The sequence below is a fragment of the Pezoporus flaviventris genome, unplaced genomic scaffold (genome assembly GCF_033815535.1).
Source record: "Pezoporus flaviventris isolate CSIRO_AGI_PZ_B2104156 unplaced genomic scaffold, CSIRO_AGI_Pfla_v1 ptg000002l, whole genome shotgun sequence".
NCBI lineage: Eukaryota > Metazoa > Chordata > Aves > Psittaciformes > Psittacidae > Pezoporus > Pezoporus flaviventris.
In genome coordinates, this window is record NW_026892550.1 from 21,172,999 (window position 1) to 21,196,690 (window position 23,692).

General features: G+C 40.1%; 1 protein-coding gene across 1 annotated transcript; it reads left to right on the forward strand.

Moving 5' to 3' along the window:
* Positions 1-4,200: 4,200 nt before the first annotated feature.
* On the forward strand, positions 4,201-22,049 carry KLF3 (KLF transcription factor 3). The gene is made up of 5 exons (XM_061470900.1): positions 4,201-4,409; positions 11,257-11,752; positions 12,208-12,358; positions 16,790-16,950; positions 18,108-22,049. Exons 1-5 carry the CDS (start codon positions 4,353-4,355, stop codon positions 18,287-18,289), a joined length of 1,047 nt encoding a protein of 348 aa, XP_061326884.1. The 5' UTR covers positions 4,201-4,352; the 3' UTR covers positions 18,290-22,049.
* Positions 22,050-23,692: the final 1,643 nt, after the last annotated feature.

Consider the following 23,692-nt stretch of genomic DNA (forward strand, 5'->3'; position numbering starts at 1 on the left):
CTGTTAAGCACTTGCTTACTTCCCATTAAAGTTAATGGAACTTTAGAAACACTTTTATGCTGATTCAGGTCTTGATGAACAACTGGTACAGTAAGTGCGAACACATCTTGTTACTAGCCCTGGAAAACACTTTTTGTGCCTTTTCCAGGGAATCCTGCTCTCAGAAACTTAGTTTTTCTCTGTCAAACTCTCTTCCAAGTTTGCACTGAAGAAGACTTCTCACTTAGGTTCAGAAAACATCCCCACCCTCTGGATTTCATCAGTGGAGAGTCTTCTGATGTTATCATTCTCCTTATTATCAGGGGAAGTTTGACTCAGGTATTAGAGCTCCACAGTATTAGAGCATAGTATTAGAGCAACAGCCTAAGTCCCAGAGGTCTTGGACTGAAGAGCTTTGGCCACATGACTGATGTTGGCTGCTAGGTACCAACAGTGCTGCGAGAGTTGCAGTGTCTTTGCAGAAGGCACTCTAGCAGTGCTAATTTAGTAGATACCATTACATTATTCTGTAATTATACCAACAATAACAATCATACCTTGAAGCTTCTAGACAAAGCCTCACTGTACCACGAGGCAGCATTACTTGCTTCCCCCAGGCACAAAGACTGAGAAAGCAAGCCCCGTGCATGCTTTTGTGCAGAGTGAAGAGAGGCAGAATTTATGGCCACCACCCTGCTGTCCGCAGCAAGAGTCAGGACACTGACTACTCTTCCAGGTATTTACTGAGAGCAAAGACTCTATGTCAGAGGGAGGCTTTGTAGTTGTTAGATGTGCAGGGTCAAAACTATCTCTCCACCCCACCCTTTCGTAACAGGTTTACGGTGTTGGTGGACCTTGAAGGTAGATGTATGAAGCTGTCGGGCGTAGCTGCGGTGCAGTTGCTCTTCTCCAGCTGCTGTGTAGATGTGTAGTCTGGCTCCATTCTTTAACTGCTTTGCTTGTTTCATCCAGGGTAAATAATATGTACAAGTCCTTACTGTCAGAATACACCTTGAGTACCTTTAAGCTTTCATTTACTCTTAATTATGTCTCTGAAACAGTAAACCATAGCTGTCAGGAAGTTAATATGACAAACTCTTCAATCCTGGTAAGGCGATGGGCCCTACCGATGCTGAACTTTCCTTTTGGAAGGAATTCTTCCCTTGGATATTGGATCATAAAGGCAAAGTTCATTTTTTTTCTGGCTGTCTTCACTGGACATAGCAAAACGCTGAAGGACTCTGCCTGGACTTCACCTTCCACCTGTCCTTATTTGCATACAAAACCCAATTGCTTCATTTGTCTTTCTGAAGTACAGGGTGTGGGCAAAATTTTATCAAAAGCCATGTCTTGTTTGGACAAGTTGGGCTGACTTGGCAGAGATCCACAGGGTGGAGTGAATGGGAGGAGGCAAGAAAGTAAAACTGGGTGGCTTGTTAGCAGAAAAAGAGAGGGAGAGCAAAAAAAAAGAGAGGGTGGAATGTTTGCCTACCAGATTGTAGTTAATTATTTAGTTTCAGATTGCATGCATTTTAAATTCTTCTAACCCACATGAAAAAAAAACCTTTAATGCAGAACAGTTTATCTAATAACATGAAAGACAAAGGCCCTTATTTTTTCATACACTTAAAATGAATGTATTGTTGTCCCCTCACTGTTTTCTCCAGGGTACCTCAGGAATGAGATTTGGTATTTTGATTTTCCAGAAATTAGTTGTATTTACTAAACAATTTGTGGGCTTCCAAACAAGTACATTGTGAAATCAGTGTGTAAAGTAGAACCCAACTGTTTTTTCATTCCTCTGTAGTAGAAACAGATAAGACTGTTTACCTTCCGTGTTGCCCCCTTCTCAGATGTTTAGGAGAGAGAGCTGGGAGGTTTTGAGTTAGTAGGCATGATTTTACAAATAGCCTAGGAAAAACTACTGACAACTTAGTAGAATTAGCATACTTTATTTGTGTGTGCGTTGGGTGTGCATGTAGTTACTTGTGAGTGTGGTCCAAGCAATCAATTTGGAGCATTATTTTTAAATACAAAGAGAATTGTTTAGTGAGTTTGTTTGCAGCCTTCAGGAAGTGTATTTCTGAGCTAAACTTTAAATGCCAGACCCAAAGCTAGGTGGTTTATACTGACTCTATAGCAACTCCACCGGTTTCCACCAAATAAGAATCTGACCCTCTCCTCTGGGCCAACATTGTATATTAGTTATTTTTGCTTTCTTGAAAATTGGTTTCCAGTCTCTATCAATGGGGAAAAGAAACGCTTAAAAGTAACATGATAAAGAAGTGCTAGATTTCTGTACTATGATGCAGCGATAAAAGTTAACATTTTCTTTTGCTATTCTTCAATGACTACACCTGAGAAAGACTGGGAATTACTTTTCACTTTTATTTCGTGCAGAACACTTTATGTTATCTATGTCAGTCTAACTCCTACACAGTAATTTAAAGCTCTCTCAGGAAACACTCAAATGTGTAGCATGACAGTGAAATGTGTATCAACTGTCTTTCACACATTTGCTTTGGAGTAAAAAGTGAAAAGGAGTAACTTAAACTGAAGAAAATAAATCTTAAAACAGCAATGGCAAAAAGAATAGCCTGGAGCATGACTGCTTATGTAGAACAAACTCCTTCCTTCTCTTTCTTTCCTCTCTTCTCCTCCTTTCTTTTCCTCTGTTCTTTCACCTCTTCCTTCACTGAAGTGCAGATTGGTATGTCACTTTATCTATGCACATGCAAACTGAAAATTGGAACTTTCTGGAAACCTAAAAGCAAGTGATTCCAAATTCTAATCTGAGAAGCTACGTTTTACTGTAAACGCTTTTATGTCTGAAAGGATAACTTCTTTCCTGTTTTCACAGTGCATATATATATATGTAGGAACATGTGTGAAATGTACTTCATGCATAGATATGTGGATGTGTTTCTGGGAAGACAGTCTTCTGAAACATTTGTTCAAGCTATGTGAAGCATTAAAAACCTGTAAAATCAACCGTTCAAAGAAGAGCAGTATAATCAATGACCTTCTCTCAAACATACTTAAAGTATTAAATTAAAAATTTACAGAATTATCACAACTTTTAGCAAATAGTGCCATCTTATTCAGCTGCTTCTAAAATAAAACTTTGTTAAGTTTAAGCTAGAAATTGCATTGAGCTGCTGGGTTTGTTTCACCTTTTTCTTTTTTTTCGCAGTTTGGTTCTCTCAGGTCTTTGACCTTTGTAAAAAGGAGGAAGATACTTTAATTTACTTGTGATACTTGTTTGTTTCCATTATTCAAAATGTACACTGTGGTAATGTGTTTCCAAAAGTCTTTCAGCTTTATTCATATACCTTCATAATTAATGATAGACTTGTAACAACTTGTGCCATCTTTCTCTGGCAGCTCTTAACAAATTCTTATCTATAAGTACACAGGATTGTTAATTGTAAAATTGTTCATTAGTGCGGGCTTATTACAATTGTTTTAATTTGAGCAGGTACATCGTGAAATTTTCATTTAAATTTCTGGAAGAATTTTCCAGCCACAGCTACAGATCTGCTGTTGAGCCTGCAGCCTTATTCCGCGGGGTGAAATTGGATGATGTGCTCTGGCTGTATTCGTTTCTTTCCAGTGCCATCTACTGGTCAAAATTGATTTTATGTATTTCTTATTTTTTTTAAATAAGCTAGAATTGGACAAGTGAGGTTGAACACAGTGTAGAGAAGACAATTAAAGCTGCACAGAATACAACCAGGTCTTTTGAAGAGCTTTTCTTTTGCATAGTGAGCACAAGTCGTTACTGAATTGTCAGTAAATCTGTTATCTCAGGGAAATAACTGATGTATCTTTTAATAAGTCATTGCAGTATGTTGAATTTACCTCTCCAGTACGTTAGTCCTGGATTTTAATCTTTCTTTTGTGTTGATTTCAATGTCAATGTATGTGAAAGTTTCAGCTTCCCTATTGGAACTCTTATCCTCTCCAGAATCAGTTCAGTTTGTTTATATAAGATAGCTCTGAAGTTGTAATGCTGGTGAGAAATGCCTAGTCTAGACTGCGATATCCTTACACACTGACAGTAGTGAAAGTGACAATTCTGTGATCTTGGTATGCTGACATGCAGAATAAAAATACAAATTCACTTCCATTAAGGTGAGCAGATGTCCCTTTGTTTCAATAGCAGTTGAGAGAACAAACAACAAAAACACTTAAATGAAGCCCTGTCAAATATTTAAGATGCTATTTAGAGATGGGTAAATATTCACATTCGTCTGACAAAATAGTACTTTCTCTACAGAAGTTGCCTAGGGGATTTCCTGTAGCTTTCTAACAGCTTGTCTTTCCCCTGCAGGCCAGGACATCAGAGACATCAGAATAGGGAAATAAAAAAGATGCTAATGTTTGACCCAGTCCCAATCAAACAAGAAGCCATGGAGCCTGTTTCAGTGGTAAGACTTTTATAATACATTAGCTTTTGTAATGACTCCACAGTTTTTCCACCTTTGAATGAATCCTAAGACTTCTCTTAAGCTTTGAGTTAGCTTAGGAAAGTCTGTGAAGCTGTATTTTGCTCTTAGGGCAACAGAATTCACATTCTAGGAAAACTTTTTCTGTAGTTTTTGAACATACTGCCCCTAAATGACGTACCCCATTACCTCTTCTGGTGTCCTCATACCCAGAGCAGAGGAGATAATATCCAAGTTATCTCAGCCGTTGCAGTGCAAATATGATCTCTGTAGTTCATAGAGCTGATGGAGGTAGGTTGAAATTAAGTTACCAGACTTCACAGTGAAGTGGCAAGAGCCTGTGTTTTTAATGTTACTCCTTTGAACTAAATGAACAGCTTCTCACCGTCTCCTTTTCTGTTTCTCTCTCGGTCTAGACAGCGTGCTTGGGGCTAACTCTGTGTTCAGAACAGCAGAAAATTAATCCTGAACAAAAAAAGAATGGTTTTGGTTGTTTGGTGGTTTTGGTTTTTTGGGTTATTTTTTTTTTGTTTCGCTGGGCAGGATGGGTGCAACACGTGAACAGATGAGAGCCAGGGCAGTAGAGGAGGAATGGGGAAAAAAGGGGGTGGGGGGACTTTTTAATTGGTTTAATTTTCTGTCAACTTGGTATGTAGGGTCATCTCAGAGGAGTCTGACAAGAAGAGTAGCAGGAACATGTAGCTGGGGTTGAGACAGTGGGAATTGTGATGATTTAGGCTGCCAGGGAAATAGAGCCTCAGGAAGCAGTTTCATGTGTACTTCACCTATTCAACTGCTGGCTGCTGCTGAAAAGCAAGGTTCAGGCTTTTTTTCCTCCTTTCCAGCTTTGTGTCTCCTTTGTATGACATGAAGCAATTGTGTGGCCACAGAGTGATCTGGATCCTTTGGATCAGCTCATTTAATGGTCAGAATTGCTAACCCACCAAAAATACCCTTATTTTTTGTCAGATCAGGAAGCTGATCTGACTTAATTCTGTGCAGCCGCTCAATGCTGGAGCAAGGGGAGGACAAGGGAATGAGACCGCCCCTTTCAGCAGCCTCTGCAATAAGATCAGGTTAAGTGCAACATGAAACCACACCCCTAAGAGGCTGATCAATTGAAAGGGTGAAGTCAGTGTGCATAAATAGAGCGCGTTAAACTCATGTGGTGGATGGCATCTTCCAGTGATGCTTCCTGTTTTATTTAAAATGTGGAGTAATTGTCATCAATTTAAATGCATCTGTAAGCAGTCTGTTTTCTTCAGTGCTATTAATAACACTTTTTGAGAGTTAAGTATATGTGCATTTTAAAGTTGCAGTATGGTTTCCATAGGGTTTATTTACTTGAGAGGCATGATCTATCACTAAGAGTGTGTGACAAATTACAGTATATGGGTCAAGAAAGAGCCTTAGTATTGGACAGTCTGTCACTTCAATCACAATTATTGCATAACTTGATTAAGATTAGTGGTGATTACCTACAATTATCTAAGGGTATTTAATGGTATCTATCAAAGGCAGAAAATGGGCCACTTTTACAACAGTGTCATTATGCAAACAACAAGAAATCATTATAGAGACACTGCAGGCTGTCTTTTGTACACGTGTGCCTTCATCTCCCAAAGAAGGTTCTGTAGTGGCTTGGATAATGCACATGAGAGACAGAAGATCCTGCCCCTATACAGCTGTGTGCTTCTGTGAGATGGGACAGGGTTGATCCTTCAACAGGCTGACCAGGAGAGGAGTTAGCAGTCTTCCCCAGACAGCAGATGCAGGAAGAGCTGCAGTGGGAAGAACAAGGCAACATTTCTGAGCCAAGTGCACTGCAAGGCTTATTGTATACCACATACTTCTTGCAGAGGTGTAGTACCTTCCATGCGTTGGACCTCTGGAGTCATCTTAGGTGTTCTTATAACTCAGTGTCATCACTGTGACCAGCCATTGGGGGACTATTCAGAGCATTTTACCAGATCAGTATGATTTCCTGTTTGTTATTGCATAATGAAAAAAAAAAAGCAGGAAAGGAAAAGCAGAAATTCCAGAGGAAAGGACATTTTTTGAGCAAGGTCCCTGTCATGGAGATTACCCTAGTTTCCCTTAGGCTGACAGCTTGTGTACACACACAGGCTGTTCAGCCCCAAGCCCTCGAGGTCCTGGCTTCCCCAGCATTTCTTGGTCTTGAAGCTTCCTTGGAGCCCTTGCCACCACAGCTTCCCAGCAGAAACTACTCTGGAGACACCTTTAAAGGGAGGAATCATGGTGTGTAGAGAACATAGGAAAAGATAGCAGCCACTGTGTTAGTTTTCTTGACCTTCTTTTCAGGAGGTGGAAGGTAAGAGAAACTGTTAGTGTGATGTTTTGGAGGTGCTGAGCATAGCATTCATTTCTCTGCGGGCTGACATAACCCAGAAATCTAAAATCAAGATTTATTTGTATTGTATCTTTCGCTCTGATAGTATCATTACGAAAAAACTAAGCCCCTTGAGAATTATTCATTATTTTAGCTGAGCATACACTGTCCATAGATATAAAATCTGTCTTTAAAAAAATCCTGCTGGTTGGGATGGGAGAAGGAAACAAATTATAGTTTTGACACTACTGTATTTCAGGGCGTGTGACTGAAAGGATTAACTATACTTCTCAGATGACTGAAGCTCGCACCCACAGTATTTCATCATTCTACCAACAGCTCATGCTATTTACTGAATTATCGAACACATCTTGTGATAGTTCTTAATGAGCTACTGACAAAGTCATCTGAGCCCTACCTAAATACTTGCTGCAAGGACTTTTTAAACATTTGGACTAAAACCAGTTGCCATTTAGTGAAAGAAGTTGCTTTTTGATTACGGTTTTTTGATTACGGTTTTGATTAACGGTGTTACGGTTTCTCTTTGAATTGAAACAATCAGCCTTTCTCTGTGTTTCCATCAGTCCTGCAACTGTTTGTTTTACCTGTTTTTAAAGATAGCTGTGTGCTACATGAGGAGTTGAGCTCTTAAGTAGTGTATTGGAATACAAATTTTATGTGGTGAGAATGTTTTTTTGTGTATTAGCTATTGTTTGGATTAAATACAGTTCATCCTCTTACATGATACTGATTCAGCAAATGGTGTAAGTAGGTAAGCAGGTTCTTCACCTGTTTATGTTTTTTTAAGAGGCTGGCTAAATTTTAAAGTTAAATTCGTAGGGTTATGTAGTTTATAAAAGACTTGGTGAATTGCTTCAAAATCTGTTTGCCTGTACAACAGAGATGGTGTTTCACTGGGGAAGTATAATTGAATTTAGCAAATTATATCAGGTAAGTGCTTGATACTGTTTCCTAGTGGAAGCAGCGGCCTTCTGGGTGCTGATAGATGTGCTTGTGACATGTGTGTCCAGTCATTATCATTGATAGATTGTCAAGAGAAAAAGCATGGCGATTCTCTCTTTTGGATTTATCGGTTTAATTGTATGAGCCACATGGATATGACTCAAAAATATCAGAAGTTCCTTTGATTTATTTTCCAGTTTCTTTGTGACTTCAGTACTCTGGATTTTATTATGGACAAACAGCTAGGAAAGGTAAATTAATTGCTTTGTAAGACCCAAAGAGGGAAAGTGATGATGGCAAACATAAAACAAGAGCTAGATGGAGACTGTAAAGGAATGTCTGTTGAAATACAATCCTGCATTTTTGTGGTGATCTACCACAGTGACATGCCATTCTGCACAGGGATGTTTAAGAAAGCAGAATTTACAGGGAAGAGGGAATTTATTGGTTTTTTTTTTAAATCTAAGTCAGACCAAACTCCTGCATACACTGTTAATTCCCACAGTAGAAATCCAAGGAAAATGTATGAGCTTAAATATTTTAGGCAAATAAAAGAACTACACTAAATTTTCAATTGTTCCACCAGAATACTTGACATAAGTTCTAGAACAGGTGAGAAAAGACTTCTTCTGCGGGCTATGAAGTAAGTCCTGCTTCCTGCAGTTGGTGGTATTTAGAAAACCAGAGATAGTTGGGCTTTTTTTGGTTTGTGGTTGATAATGCCTCCCTATTTACATGGAAGTGTGAAGTCTTCCTTATTTTCCCATCCTATATGCCCGGTGGGATACTTCCCTGGCAAAGAAAGGGAAAGTGACTTACCAAATTTGAAAACAGTCAACCTCATGGCAATTGCTGTGTCCCAAGGGTCTAGAAACAGAACCTTTGCTATGCTAAAAGATACAGGAAGCTCAGCTTCAGAACCAGGGCATAGATCTAAGTGTGACTTAACTCCAGACAAACAAGATTTCAATCACATTTCATTGCCAGTGAAGCAAAACTTTTCCACCAAACAGCGTCTTGACTGACAGCAGACAGTTGCCTTTTCATTGTTCTATCATCCTTCTCAACTTTTTCACCCTTTTTATTCCCAATACAGATAATTTGTCACACTGCATTTTTCTATCACAACTTTTATCTGCAGTTCAGACAGAAACAGCAATTCAGATCACAGGAGGAGTTTAGGAAAATGATTTAGTTTCCCCAGACTGAGAGAAAAATTAGCTGCTGTTAAATCTGTGCCAGACTTCTATGCAAAATAATGCAAGGCATATGGGGTAGAATACCGAGTCCCTAAAATACTCAAGTATGTCCTGCTTGTCTAAACATGCTTTACTTAACTGTTCTAGTTTACATTTCTCTGCCCAACATTTTAATAGTTTGATATTTTTTCAACACATCCAGTGTTACTTGAAGACTTGAAAGAGGATAACTGTTTGTGTAGAAAAGCTACAGGTTGGAGATGGTTCATTCTTTAATAGACCCATTGCCCAAATCACTAAGATTTAAATTGCAATGTCTTTTTCCTTTCTAGTATTCTTGCAATGGAAGAAATGTTTGTAGGTAGTGACCTTGTGATCATCCCTGGCAAACCTGCAGCACTATAAATGCACTGATGCTGAATGGTGAAACACTTGGTTTATTGAAGCTGGGTAGACTTTGTACTGTAAACCAATAAATGACAATTTTAACAGAAGTATTTAATATCTCCTAAGTGTTTAAACTTTGATCTTTTTGCCTATGCCCGTAACTTGATCAGATTTAGTAGATATTAAATACTGTTAAATATTAAACTCTATCAATATGCAGTTGCCTTCATCGCTTAGAATGCTAATAATTTCATTGCTTACCTCAGCAGTGGTGGCAAATCTGTAGAACTTACTTTAGCCAGCACAGCTTGCAATAATTGAATTTTAATACAATTTTGAGGAACCGGTTACAAAGATGAACATTGGTATAGATGGAATTTGTAAGACTAGTCAGAAAGAGAATAAATAAAAGTTTCAGAGGTTTTAATGTAATATTTACTGTTTCAAGATTAATCACCATTGTATATGCTTCTTTACTTGAGCACTTTATGGAATAGGTGACTCAGCTTTGTTGTTTTACCATAGTGTTATGAATGCAGCAGGAAAATGTAATATTTTCTAAACTCACTGTTTCAAACAGTAACTGAGAAGAAGAAAAATGCATTTGGGTCATTTTGCAAAAATATTTTTAGTTAACATTGACATTTAAAATCAACTGACTGGCTCTCATAGGGAAGGCAGTTGGGAAAGCAGGAAGATGTATTGCTACAGGTTTTCATTACTGCTACAGGTTTCATCCCAGGAAAAAATAATTGAAATGTCATGGAAATGATTGTATAAAAATATAATGGGTTTATATTTCTGATCTCTTTCACTTTCTACCATGTGAATTTTTTTTTTTTTTTTTAAACCCCCTCATCAGAGTCTTTTTGGTGCCAAAGGTTTTTCACATTAGTGCAAAACTGCTGAGCCTTAATGTGAATTCTTACTTACCTGGGATCCAAAGACAGCATTTTATTTCAAAAAATTTACAACATCTAAAGGCTAAGAAACTGTGGATTGCATTTCCTATGGGTATCTCCTGTGTTAGAATTGGTTTCCATTGTAAGTTACCTGTTACTAAACAACCCCAGCTTTCAGCTGAGTTTCAAATGCAAAACTGATCTGGATGGTTGTTTAATAACACTGTACTCTGCCATGAATGGAAATACTTTCTGGTTTGCAAAAATTACTGCCACTAAAATGTGGAGATTGTCACATAGGTCAGGATTAGCCTTCTGGTTTGTATTATCTTGTAGAGAGAACTGATAGCTATCACTAACAAGAACATTCTTCAAGCACACCAAATGTTTATCCTCGTAGTAGTTTTATAAAATCAGACTGGCTGGTTAGCTGCTTTATTCCTTTAAGAAGAAAAAAAAGGGAGGACAGTGTTTAAAATTTACCTTCTGTACTCTCGGGTTTCTCACCTATTGCTTACGTAGTGCAGCTGTGTATTTTTCGTTGCTTGTAGGGTTCAGATACAAAACTTCTTGCTTTAGTGATGATTGTTTACCAATTACACTGTTGATTGGGACCCATTGCTTGCAATTCTAAGTCAAATTTAACTCCTGTTTTGCTTGGCTTCATGATCCTTGGTATATAGTTATATTCTGACATAGCACCATGTATCTCCCTGGTCAGTTAAGTGGTGTGCAGCTTAGTATATAAAAAACAGTTTTTAAGGGAGAAAGAGTTGAGTAAGCCTTGAGGATTTGTTTTCATCATCTGTTCTATAGTGCTTCTGAAACAGTGAATCAGGACTTGAATAACTTCCCTTGTGTGAAATCTTAAGCTTTATTTAATTCACTTTTATTTAGAAAGTATACTGAAGTCCTTCCTTGAAACTCTCTCATTTTGCTCAGTTTTATTAACTGCCTTTCTTTTTCAGCAGTAATCGTGTGGGTTGATTTATTATTTTCTTTAATTCTTTTTCCACTACTTCTGACAGTCATACCCATCCAATTATATGGACCAAATGAAGCCAAACAAGTACAGCGTCATTTATTCTACACCGGGTATGTTGCACAATAAATTTTACTCAAGCCCTGAAGGACTATCAAATGGAATCCAGATGGAGCCAGTAGACCTTACGGTGAACAAACGGAGCTCACCACCTTCAACTGGAAGTTCTCCTTCCCCTCTAAAATTCCAGACTGTGCATAGGAGAACTTCACCTGGATTGACTCTGTCCTCACCCAGCTCACCTCTCAGTAAATTTACACCATCGCCCCCGGGAGTACAGCCTATTTCCATGCCAATAACCATCCCACCTGTAATGGCCGCTGCTCTTTCACGCCACGGACTGAGAAGCCCTGGAATACTCCCAGTTATACAGCCTGTTGTGGTCCAGCCAGTTCCTTTTATGTATGCTCCCCATCTTCAGCAGCCCATCATGGTGTCAACAGTTCTTGCAGATGAGATGGAAACTCCAAGTAGTATGCCAGGTTGGTGCTGTCAGAGTTTTCTTCTTGTACCATTTCATCTGGGAAAATAACTGTATATCCAAGCATTTTTTGTGTGTTTTTCAGATTCTAGGAAATGAAACATAATTCCTGTTATTCTAAACTATATAGGCATAGAATTTACTGTGTAAATATTTTATCAAACTTAATCAAAGTTGTATTCTGTTCTGATTTATACCTGCAAAAGCTGTTTATCTACTGAGATTTGGACTGATAAAAATGCTGGACTGATGAAAATGAACAGAATTGTTTTGAATTACAGTTCATCAGGAGATAGCCTAAAACTGGAAGATTTTGTACTTTAATATAAATTGTTGCACTAAATCTTGAGGTGGGGGATTTCTTTTGTTTTAACTACCGATGTTTACATATATTATTTCTTTAATTTTCTACGGTTCTGTAATGTTCCCTGCCTTCTCCCACCCTCCCCCATACAGTGCCTGTCATTGAGTCTTATGAGAAGCCTGTGCTGAAGAAGACAATCAAAGTAGAGCCAGGAAGTGAACCACAGAAGACTGACTTCTATCCTGAGCAAATGTCACCTCCAATGATGACCTCATTGTCTCCCCAGCAAGTAATGTTGCAAGAGTAAGTAGCTAACAGTAGTCCCAACATCAGCAGAATGAAGAGCAGTTCATTGCAACAGTTACCAGTTTTGAGGAGTAGGAGGGGGTGTTGCTGTGCTTTAGAAAATGTGATAAAATATAGAAAAACATCCTTTGCCCTCCACTGCCATTGTGAAATGCAATTTCAACTGTTTTTAACTCTCTTTAGCGATATGGGAGTTGTTACGTATCTATACTTTGCAACCCCCTAGATCTGCCATTTACATAATCTGTTTGTAAAGTAATGCTAGTCTCAGTCCTACAGTTCATTGAAGGTAGGGCTCTCCATATGCCAGTGATACCTGTTTATGTAAAACCAGCAGCAAACTGGAAAGAAGCTGTAAAGACATTTCCTATTGATCTCTGTGTTGCCTGAAATACCTTTCTCTGAAAAGATTCGTGTGACTTCCTTTTCTTGGAGGACTTGTCTTTTAATAACTTTTGGCTGTTCAGTGGAAAGAACCCCCTCAGGCCTACAAGTTTTGTATATATCCAGTGAAATTCCATGTTTACCTGAGGCCATTGTTCTGTGGGTGGGTTTTTTGGCAGCTCAAGTAGTTCCTGAAGTTTGCTTTCCTCCCAGCCACTTAGTTCCACCCCAGTACCAAGTCATTGTGCTGGTACAGCTACTACTGGGGCCACTGCATGAACTGGATCACAGATCTTAAGGCATTAGAACTCTTCTGTTTGCAGAAGGCGGAGCAAGGGCTAGAAAGAAGTGAGGTCTGGCCATATTATATTTGGAAATACAAAAAAAATTCTCAGGAAATACGTAAGGAGCCATGGGCACCCTTCCTGTTTTCCTAGGGAAAATTCTGTCAACTTACCAAATCATAGGATGGCCTAGAGCCCACCTCATCCTTCAGCTGGCAGTGTTCTGGACAGGTATGTAGGCTGCTGGCATGGCTCTGGCAAGAGCTGAAGTTTGGAACTGAGCTGGGCTAATGGTACATGACCTAATACATACCATAATCCATTTCTGCCTTTTCTTCCTGCTAACCATCACCCTCAGAGCAGTTGTAGGAGACCTCACCGCCTAGAGTGGGAAAAAGGGCTCTAAGTCAGACTCCCAAAACCAGCGTGTGAGTGTGGAGAAAGCATGGAACAGGCAGTCTTCCGCACTTCCGTCACAAGTCAGCTGGTTCCTCCTGCTCATGACCATCCCAGGTTAGGAGGCACACCATGACTCCAGGGCTAACTACATTCTGTACAGCCATCTTGTGGGCACCCTTCCTTTGTTTCAGGTCTCTAATAACCAACTCAGATACAGCTTGTAGAGTGCATGCTCTTTGCAATTCAGCTAGTGGCCAGCTGGCTTTTATAAACTGTATGCTGTTTATTTAAAAGTAACCTTACATGTTTTATTACGGTAAACATAAAATAGTAAGCGAGGTGGTTACTTACCTTCTAATACGAGGTGGTTACTTATCTTCTGTAATGGACCTGCCACACAAGGGAGTCAGGTCTGTATGTACCTGGAACTAACTTCTGGTAGGTCAGGACTATCAAATGGTTCAGTTTACTTCTGTTCTTTGTTATAGGCCTCTTTAACAAGAGCAAACCAGTAAGTGCTGTTCCTTGCTGATACCACACCCTTCCTCTAGGGCTGAGACTTCTGCAGACTTGTCACCTGCATTAGTGACTTGCATTATTTCCCAATGAGTCCAGTTTCCACAGGAAACCCATCCGCTGAGCAAAGAACATAAAATTTGGTGTAACATGTAGGTAGTGTTGAATAGTCCATGTTCCCAAAGCGTCTCCTCTGCTTGCCCATGCAGAGCAGTAGGTTTATGGAGACCCTGTCCTGGGTAGTGGCTTGAATTGCCTCCTAGCTGTCCAGGAGAGCTGCAGTTCTCGCTGGTTCCTAAAGCCAGATCGTTCATGTTCTGTATTCACAAGAAGAAGTTTGTAAATTCTATCATTTAAAAAAAAAGGCAGACAAATCACACAAGTTGGAAGGTGAGACACCTAGACCTTTATAAAATTTCCTGTTATCTCACAGCTTCATCAGCCTCTCTGCATTCTGAGCTATGGTTTGGCAATGATTTTTTAGCATTTCTCATAGGTTCCAACTGCCCAAGGTGCACTAATAAGCTACAATAAAGGGACATAGGAAACTTTCAGTCTCACTTTTAAGTGACTAATCTAGCTTTAGTGTTAGTTTTAGGCATACACACACATATGTGTTTGTGTGTGTGTATATGATGGTGGTGGCATTTTTGTGGGATTGCTGGACTTTCTAGTATGTCTAATAATAGAAGTAACTGTGCAGTTATTTCTAAAATAAAACCTGAGGTAGTAATCTCTGACCAGATATCAGAAGCCTCATTAATATTGTATTTTGTTGCAAGTGCAAGTGTTGAAGCCTAACTTAAGCTGGCAACATAGTGTGGTCTGTTGATAAAGAAGGAGGAAATTGTAACATGATTTTTTGGAAGATAGATACTCTTATTGATTAAATAATGGCACTTAAATGGTTAGACTTACGTGAATTTGTATTTGGTTGTGTAAGAGGGAATGAAAGAATTAGAGCTGTGCTTTTATTATTGGCGCTTACTTCATTTACCTCTGATTTTTGACACTGCCTTAGCCATTTTTTAGAGCTGCCATGCCCTGCCTGGTTGTTGGTAACACTGTGTCTTGCCAGCCTCCTTTTCTCTAAAGGGAGAAGGAGAAAGAGACAAATCCTCAGCACTTTTTTTACACACTCTTAGATTGAAAACCATCACAAATCTTGTGCAGCCAGTGTCCTCTTTCTCCCTTTCTCCAGGTGTTACCATGTCCAGGACTAGCTTGTGCACACAGGCATTTAAATCAGATCTGTTTGCTCTCTTAAGCCAGAGCTTCCTCAAAAAGACTAGTATGCAACAGTGTTAAAATGGAGTATTGCTTTAGAGAAGCATTTCTTTGGAAGCTAAAAGCTTTCCTTTCTTATGTGAGAGTATGTACATCTGTGTCTAACATCACTGTCTGAGGTTTCCTGCCATTACAGTATTTTTAGCTAGATTTAGCATGCACTTGAAGAATGCATCACTCAACAGTCACAGAAACTCCGAAGGAAGAGGATTTGGCTACCAATTTGAAGCTTGTAACTCTAGTAAAAGAATAAATAACAGAATTTAACTTTACCCACATCAGTAATTCCCATCCTGCTGCTATGGAGAACAACAGGATTTTTTTTCTTGTTAAACCACGCACAGATTTTCTGTCTTTAGCATGTGCCCTTCATTTTGATGAGAGAAGTGGGTATTCAGCGTTTCTGAAAACTAGGCCCTAAAGGAACTTTATTTAAGTAACTGATATAACCTAGTGCATTATATAGTTATAAAATCTAATTTGATCAGTAAAGAAATGTGAAATACAGCAACTAGGGGAAAGATGGGAATTCGAGAAAGCTTATTTCTGTCACACGGAGGAGCTAGTTTTGCAACAAGGAATGGTAATACCTGCACATCATATACTAAGTTTCAATTAAAAGCTAAAAAATACATTAAAAGCACTGATACAGATCTGCTAATGGTTAGAAAAATGCAGCTACAAGATTTGTAATGCCACATACCATTTTGATGAACTTATTTATTTCCTTTTCTAACATTGACATGGAAGAAATAACCAAGGTTGTCCCTGGTTCTGCAGCAGGGGTGTTGTTCAAACCTGAATATCCACAACACCTGTTGAGAAGCTGGATGGGTTTGCACATGCGTGAATGTGTATAGTTCTGTCTCTTACAGGAGTCCATATGTAGTTGGTACATGTCTTACCTGCAGCGTACCTGTGGGCTTCAAAAGCAAAAACCAATGTTTGTGAAGGTGGAGGGACAACTGCAGACATCCTGTGGGTGTGCCACTCAGGCTGAACTCTGCTTTTAGGAATTGACGTCAGTGGTACAGGGAGGCCGCACCCTCCTGCCAGCACCAAACAGGAAACTCTTAATTACTCTCTAAAGGAGTGGCTGGAACAATAAAGACTGAGTTCTGCTTTGAAACCCTAAAGATACAATTTCTTTAATAATATGGAATAGCTGTTTCCAATTGCAAGCGAATTAGCTGCATTGGAAGGAAGAGGAAAAATTGTGAACAAATACAAGAAAAGTTCGCTATGAACTCAGTTTGAGAAATTTGACTCTGAAAAACAGGAATTTGAATGTTTTTTTCCTTTATAAGGTTAAAAAAAAAGCTAGGGAGTAGTAAAAATGGCTACATCATGCCATAAAGTGAGTAAACATTTTGAAACATTTCTGCTAGAATACACAAAATTTGCTAAACCCTCTTGAATTTTTCGACATGCATGTAATGTTGTTCTTTCTGCCAAGAGACAGAGGGGTAGTGAATAGAGAGCTCTGTCATGAATCATCTGAGCTGAGGTTTGCTGTGCTGAATGTTTCTCATTTTTAACATGCAGTTTGCCTTTGCAGGAATCACCCTTCAGTTATAGTTCAGCCAGGAAAGAGACCTTTACCTGTGGAATCTCCAGACACACAGAGAAAACGTAGAATACATCGATGTGATTATGAAGGCTGCAACAAAGTCTACACTAAAAGCTCCCATCTGAAAGCTCACAGAAGAACCCATACAGGTTTGAGCATTGCTATGCTTTCCTTTCATCAAGTCTATGGTAAAATGGTAGGCTACACTTTCAGTTTGTGCTAATGGCCAGATGTAAATAAAATGAGAGAGGATGGATTTGGCATTGTTCTGAATGTAATTGTAGGCTGAGCAAAAGATGGAGGATGTAGCAGGAAAAATCTACAACAAGAGACTGTAAAGCCAAAGCAGGATCATGGTGTATGAGGGTATGCTTTACATTCACTGGCTCTTCGCTCATTTTTTGTCCAGTTGCTTGCAGATTGCTTAAATCTGCACACCCTGTAAACACCCTGTAAACACCAAATCAGTTCAAATTGCAGTACCTCACCTCTTACATGACTGTTAAATTTGACTGAGACTTCCATGGGAGTAACCCATTTGCAAAAGTCCAGACCATGTGCCAAATACAAACACATCTGCTTCATGTGGATGTGATAGCGCCTGGTTCAACAGTGCCTTTTCTGCGTGAGTGTTCCAGTAAACACATCCCCATCTCTGTTCTCTGTAGAAATACACATCTTGGCATTGCTGAATACATCAAAGTTTTTTACAAAGATACAGGACACTTTTAGGTAAAAGGGAGCCCCATTCGTGTCTGTCTTACATCAAGACAGCCCTTTAGCTGTTAGACAGCATGATGGTATTAAGGAGAAGGATCACATATTACAAAGTAATGGTTGAGAGAGGCTTTAAGTTGAGCTACTTGGTATAGTGGTGCCAGTTACTTACACTACAGTAACTTTAAGAGGTCACAAGTTCTCTGTCTGCTGTGCTGAATGGTAGCACCAGTCCTTTCCCCCAACTAATCTAGAATATGGTGTTCTGGTTTTGAAAATACTTGAACAAATGTGTAAACCTTCACACTTCTGGGCTTGGTGAGACAAACCAAGTGCTGATATGGCAAGGAGGGGAGCAGAGAGACAATAAAAAAATAAGTTGTGGCAGGAAGCAATTTTTGATCTGTTGCTTTCAACTAGACAGTTCCTAGCACTGAGTGCTGTGCAGCCTGGTGCTGCTTGGAGGGCGGCGTTTTGAGTAAGCATTAAAGTACTTGCTGAAATTTGACAAGGCAAGAGGATAAACCTGTCAGATATTTAACTGCTTTGTTTGTGTCTTAAATCCCCACTTCTGTGTTTCTTTCTCCAGGTGAAAAACCATACAAATGCACTTGGGAGGGCTGCACGTGGAAGTTTGCCCGTTCTGATGAACTAACGCGGCATTTCCGCAAGCATACCGGCATCAAACCTTTTCAGTGCCCAGACTGTGACCGTAGCTTTTCACGTTCAGACCACCTTGCTCTCCACAGAAAACGCCACATGCTAGTCTGAATGTCTTCTGTCCCTGACTCCTCTCACACTTCTTTTTTGTACACATGCATTTTATTTTGGATTCAGCTGGACTGAATCTCTGAGTTTATACCATTAAAAGCTTACCTATGGTCAGTAACAGAGGTTATCTAACCCTTCTATGTTCTTGCCACGGGTCAGACCTAAAGAATGTGAACACTTTTTGTTTTCTTTCTCCTGGGGATGCTAAGCAAACCCTTTCTGCAGACAGTATGTTTAAAGTATTCCATTGTGAATAAGGGAATTTGTAGACTAACAGATTTTGTTGGTTTCTTCATATATTCAACCCAGCATATACTGATAAAGTAGTAAATGTTTTGAATATTCAAAATGCTAGTCCTTGCCAGAGACTTTTATTTATGTGCCCTGTAAGGAATACAATCATTTTATGCTCAACAATGCAATGAATGGACTCTCCCAGCCATGTTGAGTTCTGCAACATGGTTGATGAAACAGTTCTAGAAAGAAACCTGATTTAGGAGTCCCCTCTGTCCAAACAGTGAATAACATCATAGAAATAAATCCAAGCAATGAAATTACTTTACAGACAGATTGAGTCATAGCATCATTTACCTCAATGAAGAAGAAAAATTGGCAGGAATTGCTCCATACATAATATTGTGCATCTAAACCAATGTCCTCTGTCCTCTGTATTATAGTGTAGTATATATCCTTGTTTTTATTGCATCATGCCCTGGTGGATTTGTTAAATGAAGACCTTGTGTGACACTGTATGTCTGGTTTCTGTGCAACTATATGGATGCAACACATGGTACTCTCCTATGATATGGCATTAAATGATACTCAAAGACACATACCACACCTCATTTCAGGGATATAGACTATCCTTGTGCGATCACTCCTCTACATTTCCTCTAAGTAATTTTCTCTCTTTGATGTACCTCAGAAAATAGCAATCATTGCATCTAGAGTGCTCTGAACTGTATTGTGAGTGCCTGTTTAATACACCCAGTATGTAAATTATCTACAATACTTTTATGAGAAGATGGCATCAGATACGAAGTGCTTCTGATGATAAAGTTGAGTCGTGTATCTGCTTTGGATAAAAACATGCACCAAATCATCCATTTGATAACTGATTTGTGACTCTGGCAGTCTCTCAATGGTAGGCAGACAAAGCTTCCCCATGGATGTGTCTGTTGCATTAAAATATCACATCAGCGAATCTTAACTCCCAGCTCAGTTAGCAAACGCAACTTGATAGATAAAATAAACAACTCCAGCAACCTGCAGTTGACCTTAGAAATGTTCCTGTCTTTGGGAGCCCACTGAAAGAAGGTTTCTGTCTTTATTAGACTGCAGAGTTTGTGGCACTGCAAGGAAATGGGATGTATTTCTCTAGGGTCTTGCGCACCAGTGCGTTTTTCTTCTTTCCCCTACACAAGATAAACAGCGTATACTGAAGTCAGATTTCTGTTTCTTTTGGAAAAATCTGCTGGAAAATGGAGGGGTAAAGGGAAGAGGACTTTCATAAGACTTTCCAGGAGGAGTCAGGTGGAGTGTTCATCTGTGGGTGGGTGTATTGGAACAGGTATATATACATCCCATGAAGTTCAATGGCAAACAGATAATCCCGCAGATGGAAGAGTGTGAGTGCAGAGAGCCTTCCCTTGCTGATGGGAGTTTACCAAGTGTTGTGCTGACATCCACATGCCTGTAGAATTGAGGAGAGGATCTGTACTTCCAGAGAGGAACACTCCCACAGCGAGTGCTGTGACACACAAAGTATTGCTCCAGTTTAACAAATCTTACATGTGGGAACATGGAACTGGCAATTCTACTTAAAGCATAGAACGTGTGCTCTAGAAGGGGAGAACAGGGGTTTGCAAAGCAGGGCTGGGAACATCGCTGCAAAGGTTTTGTGAGGAAGATCTGTTACAGCACCGTACAACCTCACCGCTTCACTAGGACTGAAGGGAGTTGCACCAGATTGATCTTGTAACTGGCCCTCATCCGCTTGGCTATGGAGCTGAACAACCTGGCAGATGAAGTGGTCTGATTTGGGTAGGCCAGGTCGCTGCTAACACTGAGGAGCTTGCAGGGAAGAGAGCGACATCAGTGAGCGGCTGTTCCAGAGCAGGGGGGTTGTTGGACATGTCGTGTCAGCAGTAGCAGACAGCCTCCTTCCGTAGGTGCTGAATGTTGTTGGGAGTTGCATCAGTGCCAACACGTCACTGACAGGCTGCTTGCAGCCCCTGTAGCACCAGGCAGAAGCCTACAGACGTTGAGTATCCTGGGATGAAAACAATTCTCTATTATGTTCTAGGGAGAAAAGCAGATGAGATCCTACCAAAAATAAGCAGCTTCATGGCAACTGGTTGCGGTTTTAGCATAACAAGTGCAAATGCATATGATTTGGGATGTTTAAGGAACATTTCTTTCCAATGCTCTGTTTGTCTTCACAAAATGTTTTCTTTAGTATTTTTTTCTTTTTAAAAAATTAGAAATCTAAAATCAAGTCCCCTAAAAGCAGAACTTCTCTGTAACTGGGAGTTACTTTGCAGAATTTAGTCTAGGTTGTTTCCAATATACATTCATTAGCCTGTCTGCCTTTTTCCTGACAATATTTACGCTAACGGTGGGGACAAATACAGTGGCGATTCAATAGAACTATAAAATATTATCCATGTGCCTTGTGATTCAGGACAACAGAAATCTAAATATTAAATACAAATATTTGAGATTATTTCATGTAATTGCCTTGCTTGTGGGATTTTTCACTTGTGTCTGTGGGGTCTCCTGGGGTGTTGAACTCACGAACAAGTATGCTTTCATCTTTCTGCTGAAAACGTGAACTTACATCTTAACTGGCTCATTGGTTCATTTTAGCAAACTCTGATTTGAGGAGTATCTTAAAATATACACAAGTAAATACTTTTTAAAGCCAGTCCTGTCTGCCCTGAAGAGAAATCAGTTTAGATACAAAGATAGAAAACCCTAATCCTGCAGAACATGCACATTTTAAAAAACCACCTTTTTCCCTAGCAGCATTGCAGTGTGTGACAGGTAACACTGCTTTACTAAAACATGCTTGTTTAAGCCGTATAACTATAATAATTTTCTAAGTTTCTACGACAATCAGAAAAAGCTAAGCAGGTATTAATGTTTGTGGGTTTATTTAAATATACACCACTGTTCTGCAGTGATAATTGTAATGCCACATCTTGTCCAAGTATGTTCTTGTCTCTGTCAAGGTTAGCAACACGTAGATGAATACAATTCCTTTCCGTAACAAAATTGCAAAGCATTTTACATTATCTTAAGAGGGCTACACCAGTTTTCATTGCATTTTACAGATATTAGCACTTTTTAAAAAATGTACTTTTAATATTAGAGGGTCAAAATAATCTTTCTGCTTAGCATCTCTCACCTGCAGCGACAGCAGGGGTGTTCCATTTACCTTAATACTTGTATAAACTATGCAGACATTTTTAAATAAAGTGTAATATATTTTATGAGCTAATAAGACTGAATGGGTAATTAAAGGTTTCTAGTGTGCATTACTATCACTTGCAAATACAGGACATTTTGGTAATCTTACTAAAGATGTGAATGTTTAATGTACTTTCACTGTTTCTACTTTGGTAGTCCAATGGGAATTCAGTAATGACATTTTGTCATGGCGAACTGTGAACATAAATTTGTACTGTACAGGCCTCATACTCTATTTAGTATACAGTGCATATATATTATGCTTGTTAATAAAACCCTTAGAGTATCATCTGTGGTCCTGTCGTCATACGCTGTGCGACAGAGAGCCACGGCACAGGGCAGGGCCAGAGGGATGCCCAGGGATCCCTGCCTGCTCCAGGCAGCCCTGGCTTTTCAGGAGGCCCTTCTGCAGCACCTCACACACCACCAAGGGAAGGAGCAGGCAGGCCTGGAGCAGGCAGGCCAGGAGCACGAGGTGTTGCAGGCGCTGCCTGTGAGCACATAACAAGCGATAGGTAAGAGGTAGCAGCCTCAAGCTGTGCCAGTGGAGGTTTAGATTGGATATTAGGAAAAATTTCTTCACCAAAAGGTTAGTCAGGCATTGGAACAGGCTGCTCAGGAAGTGGTGGAATCACCGTCCCTGGAAGCGTTCCAACCCCATGTAGATGAGGACCTTAGTGACATGGCTTAGTGGTGGACTTCACAGCCCTGGGGTAATGGTTGGACTTGATCTTGTAGGTCTTCACCCTAGTTGATTCTATGATCCTAGCTCCTGTGCTCAGCAGTGCATTTGCGGCAAACTCACAAAAAGTGGTTTACTTGCTTCTAATCACAGCACTCTGATCAGCCCATTGGCAGGGCTGGAGCACCAAACCCACGAGTCTGCGTTTTTTAGCACTTTCAACACGGGGCCTCCTCCTTTAACCATGCTATTCCCCACAGTGCTTGCCAAGGCCAGGGTGCCAGAGCTAACACAGGCCACAAGCGCATCAGTGTGCACCAATCCTGCTCACCTCCAGGCACCCCTGTGGGCTTTGCTGAGAAACGATGATGTGGAAAGCTGACAAAACAAGTTTCTTTATTTATTCACACCTTTCCAGCTGCCTGAAAGGAGTGAGCCCATTTGAATTCACTATGCATCTCTTAACGCCTTCCATTCCTTCGTCAGGGTATTGGTCTGTTGCTGCCTGGGACCCAGCAGATCAGCCCAGTCTGCACCTACACTCTCATGGTGCCATACAGAAGGGAAAGCAGGTACAGCAGAAGTGAGGCAATAAAAACAAACCCCTGCAAACAGAAATCAGAATGTGAGAAAATGGCTGGTGTGACTTCCTTGGCATCCTGCTTGAAAATAAAGCTTGCTTCCTGTAAAGCAAGAGTCTCTGTTCACAACATGCTGTTGATTTCCAGGGTTCATCTGGCAGCGAACCAGTCGGTATCTGCACTCCAGAGCATACTCAGCCAGCAGGACAGGTGAAGTGGGGGACAGAGCCACTGACCCAGCATGGAGCTGCCATGAGGAAGAGCGTATCGTGCCCTGTCTTCCTTAGCCCGCACACACCTACCAGGGGCTCCTGCACCTGCCGGGCTGGTAAGATCAGCTGTTTCATTTTTTCCCCAGCAGCAAAACGCGACCGATGTGCGTGTGCCTGCATGAGCGACTATTTATTTTCCGGAAATCGCGATATTTCAACCGGCCACTGAGCGTCAGCCTCAGCCTGAGAAAAAGGCAAAAATTGAGCTTCGAGACACTAATATGAGGAAACATTTCTTTTCTCGTAAAGAAATAAAGCCGTTCCTCTGCCTGACCTTCTGTCACTGAGTCAGATCCTCGTCCTGCAGGAAATCTGCTCAAGGGTTCACAACTGCTCTTTGCGTCTTTACTGCAATTTGTAGCCATAAACACACTTTTAACATACCCTCTACAATTAA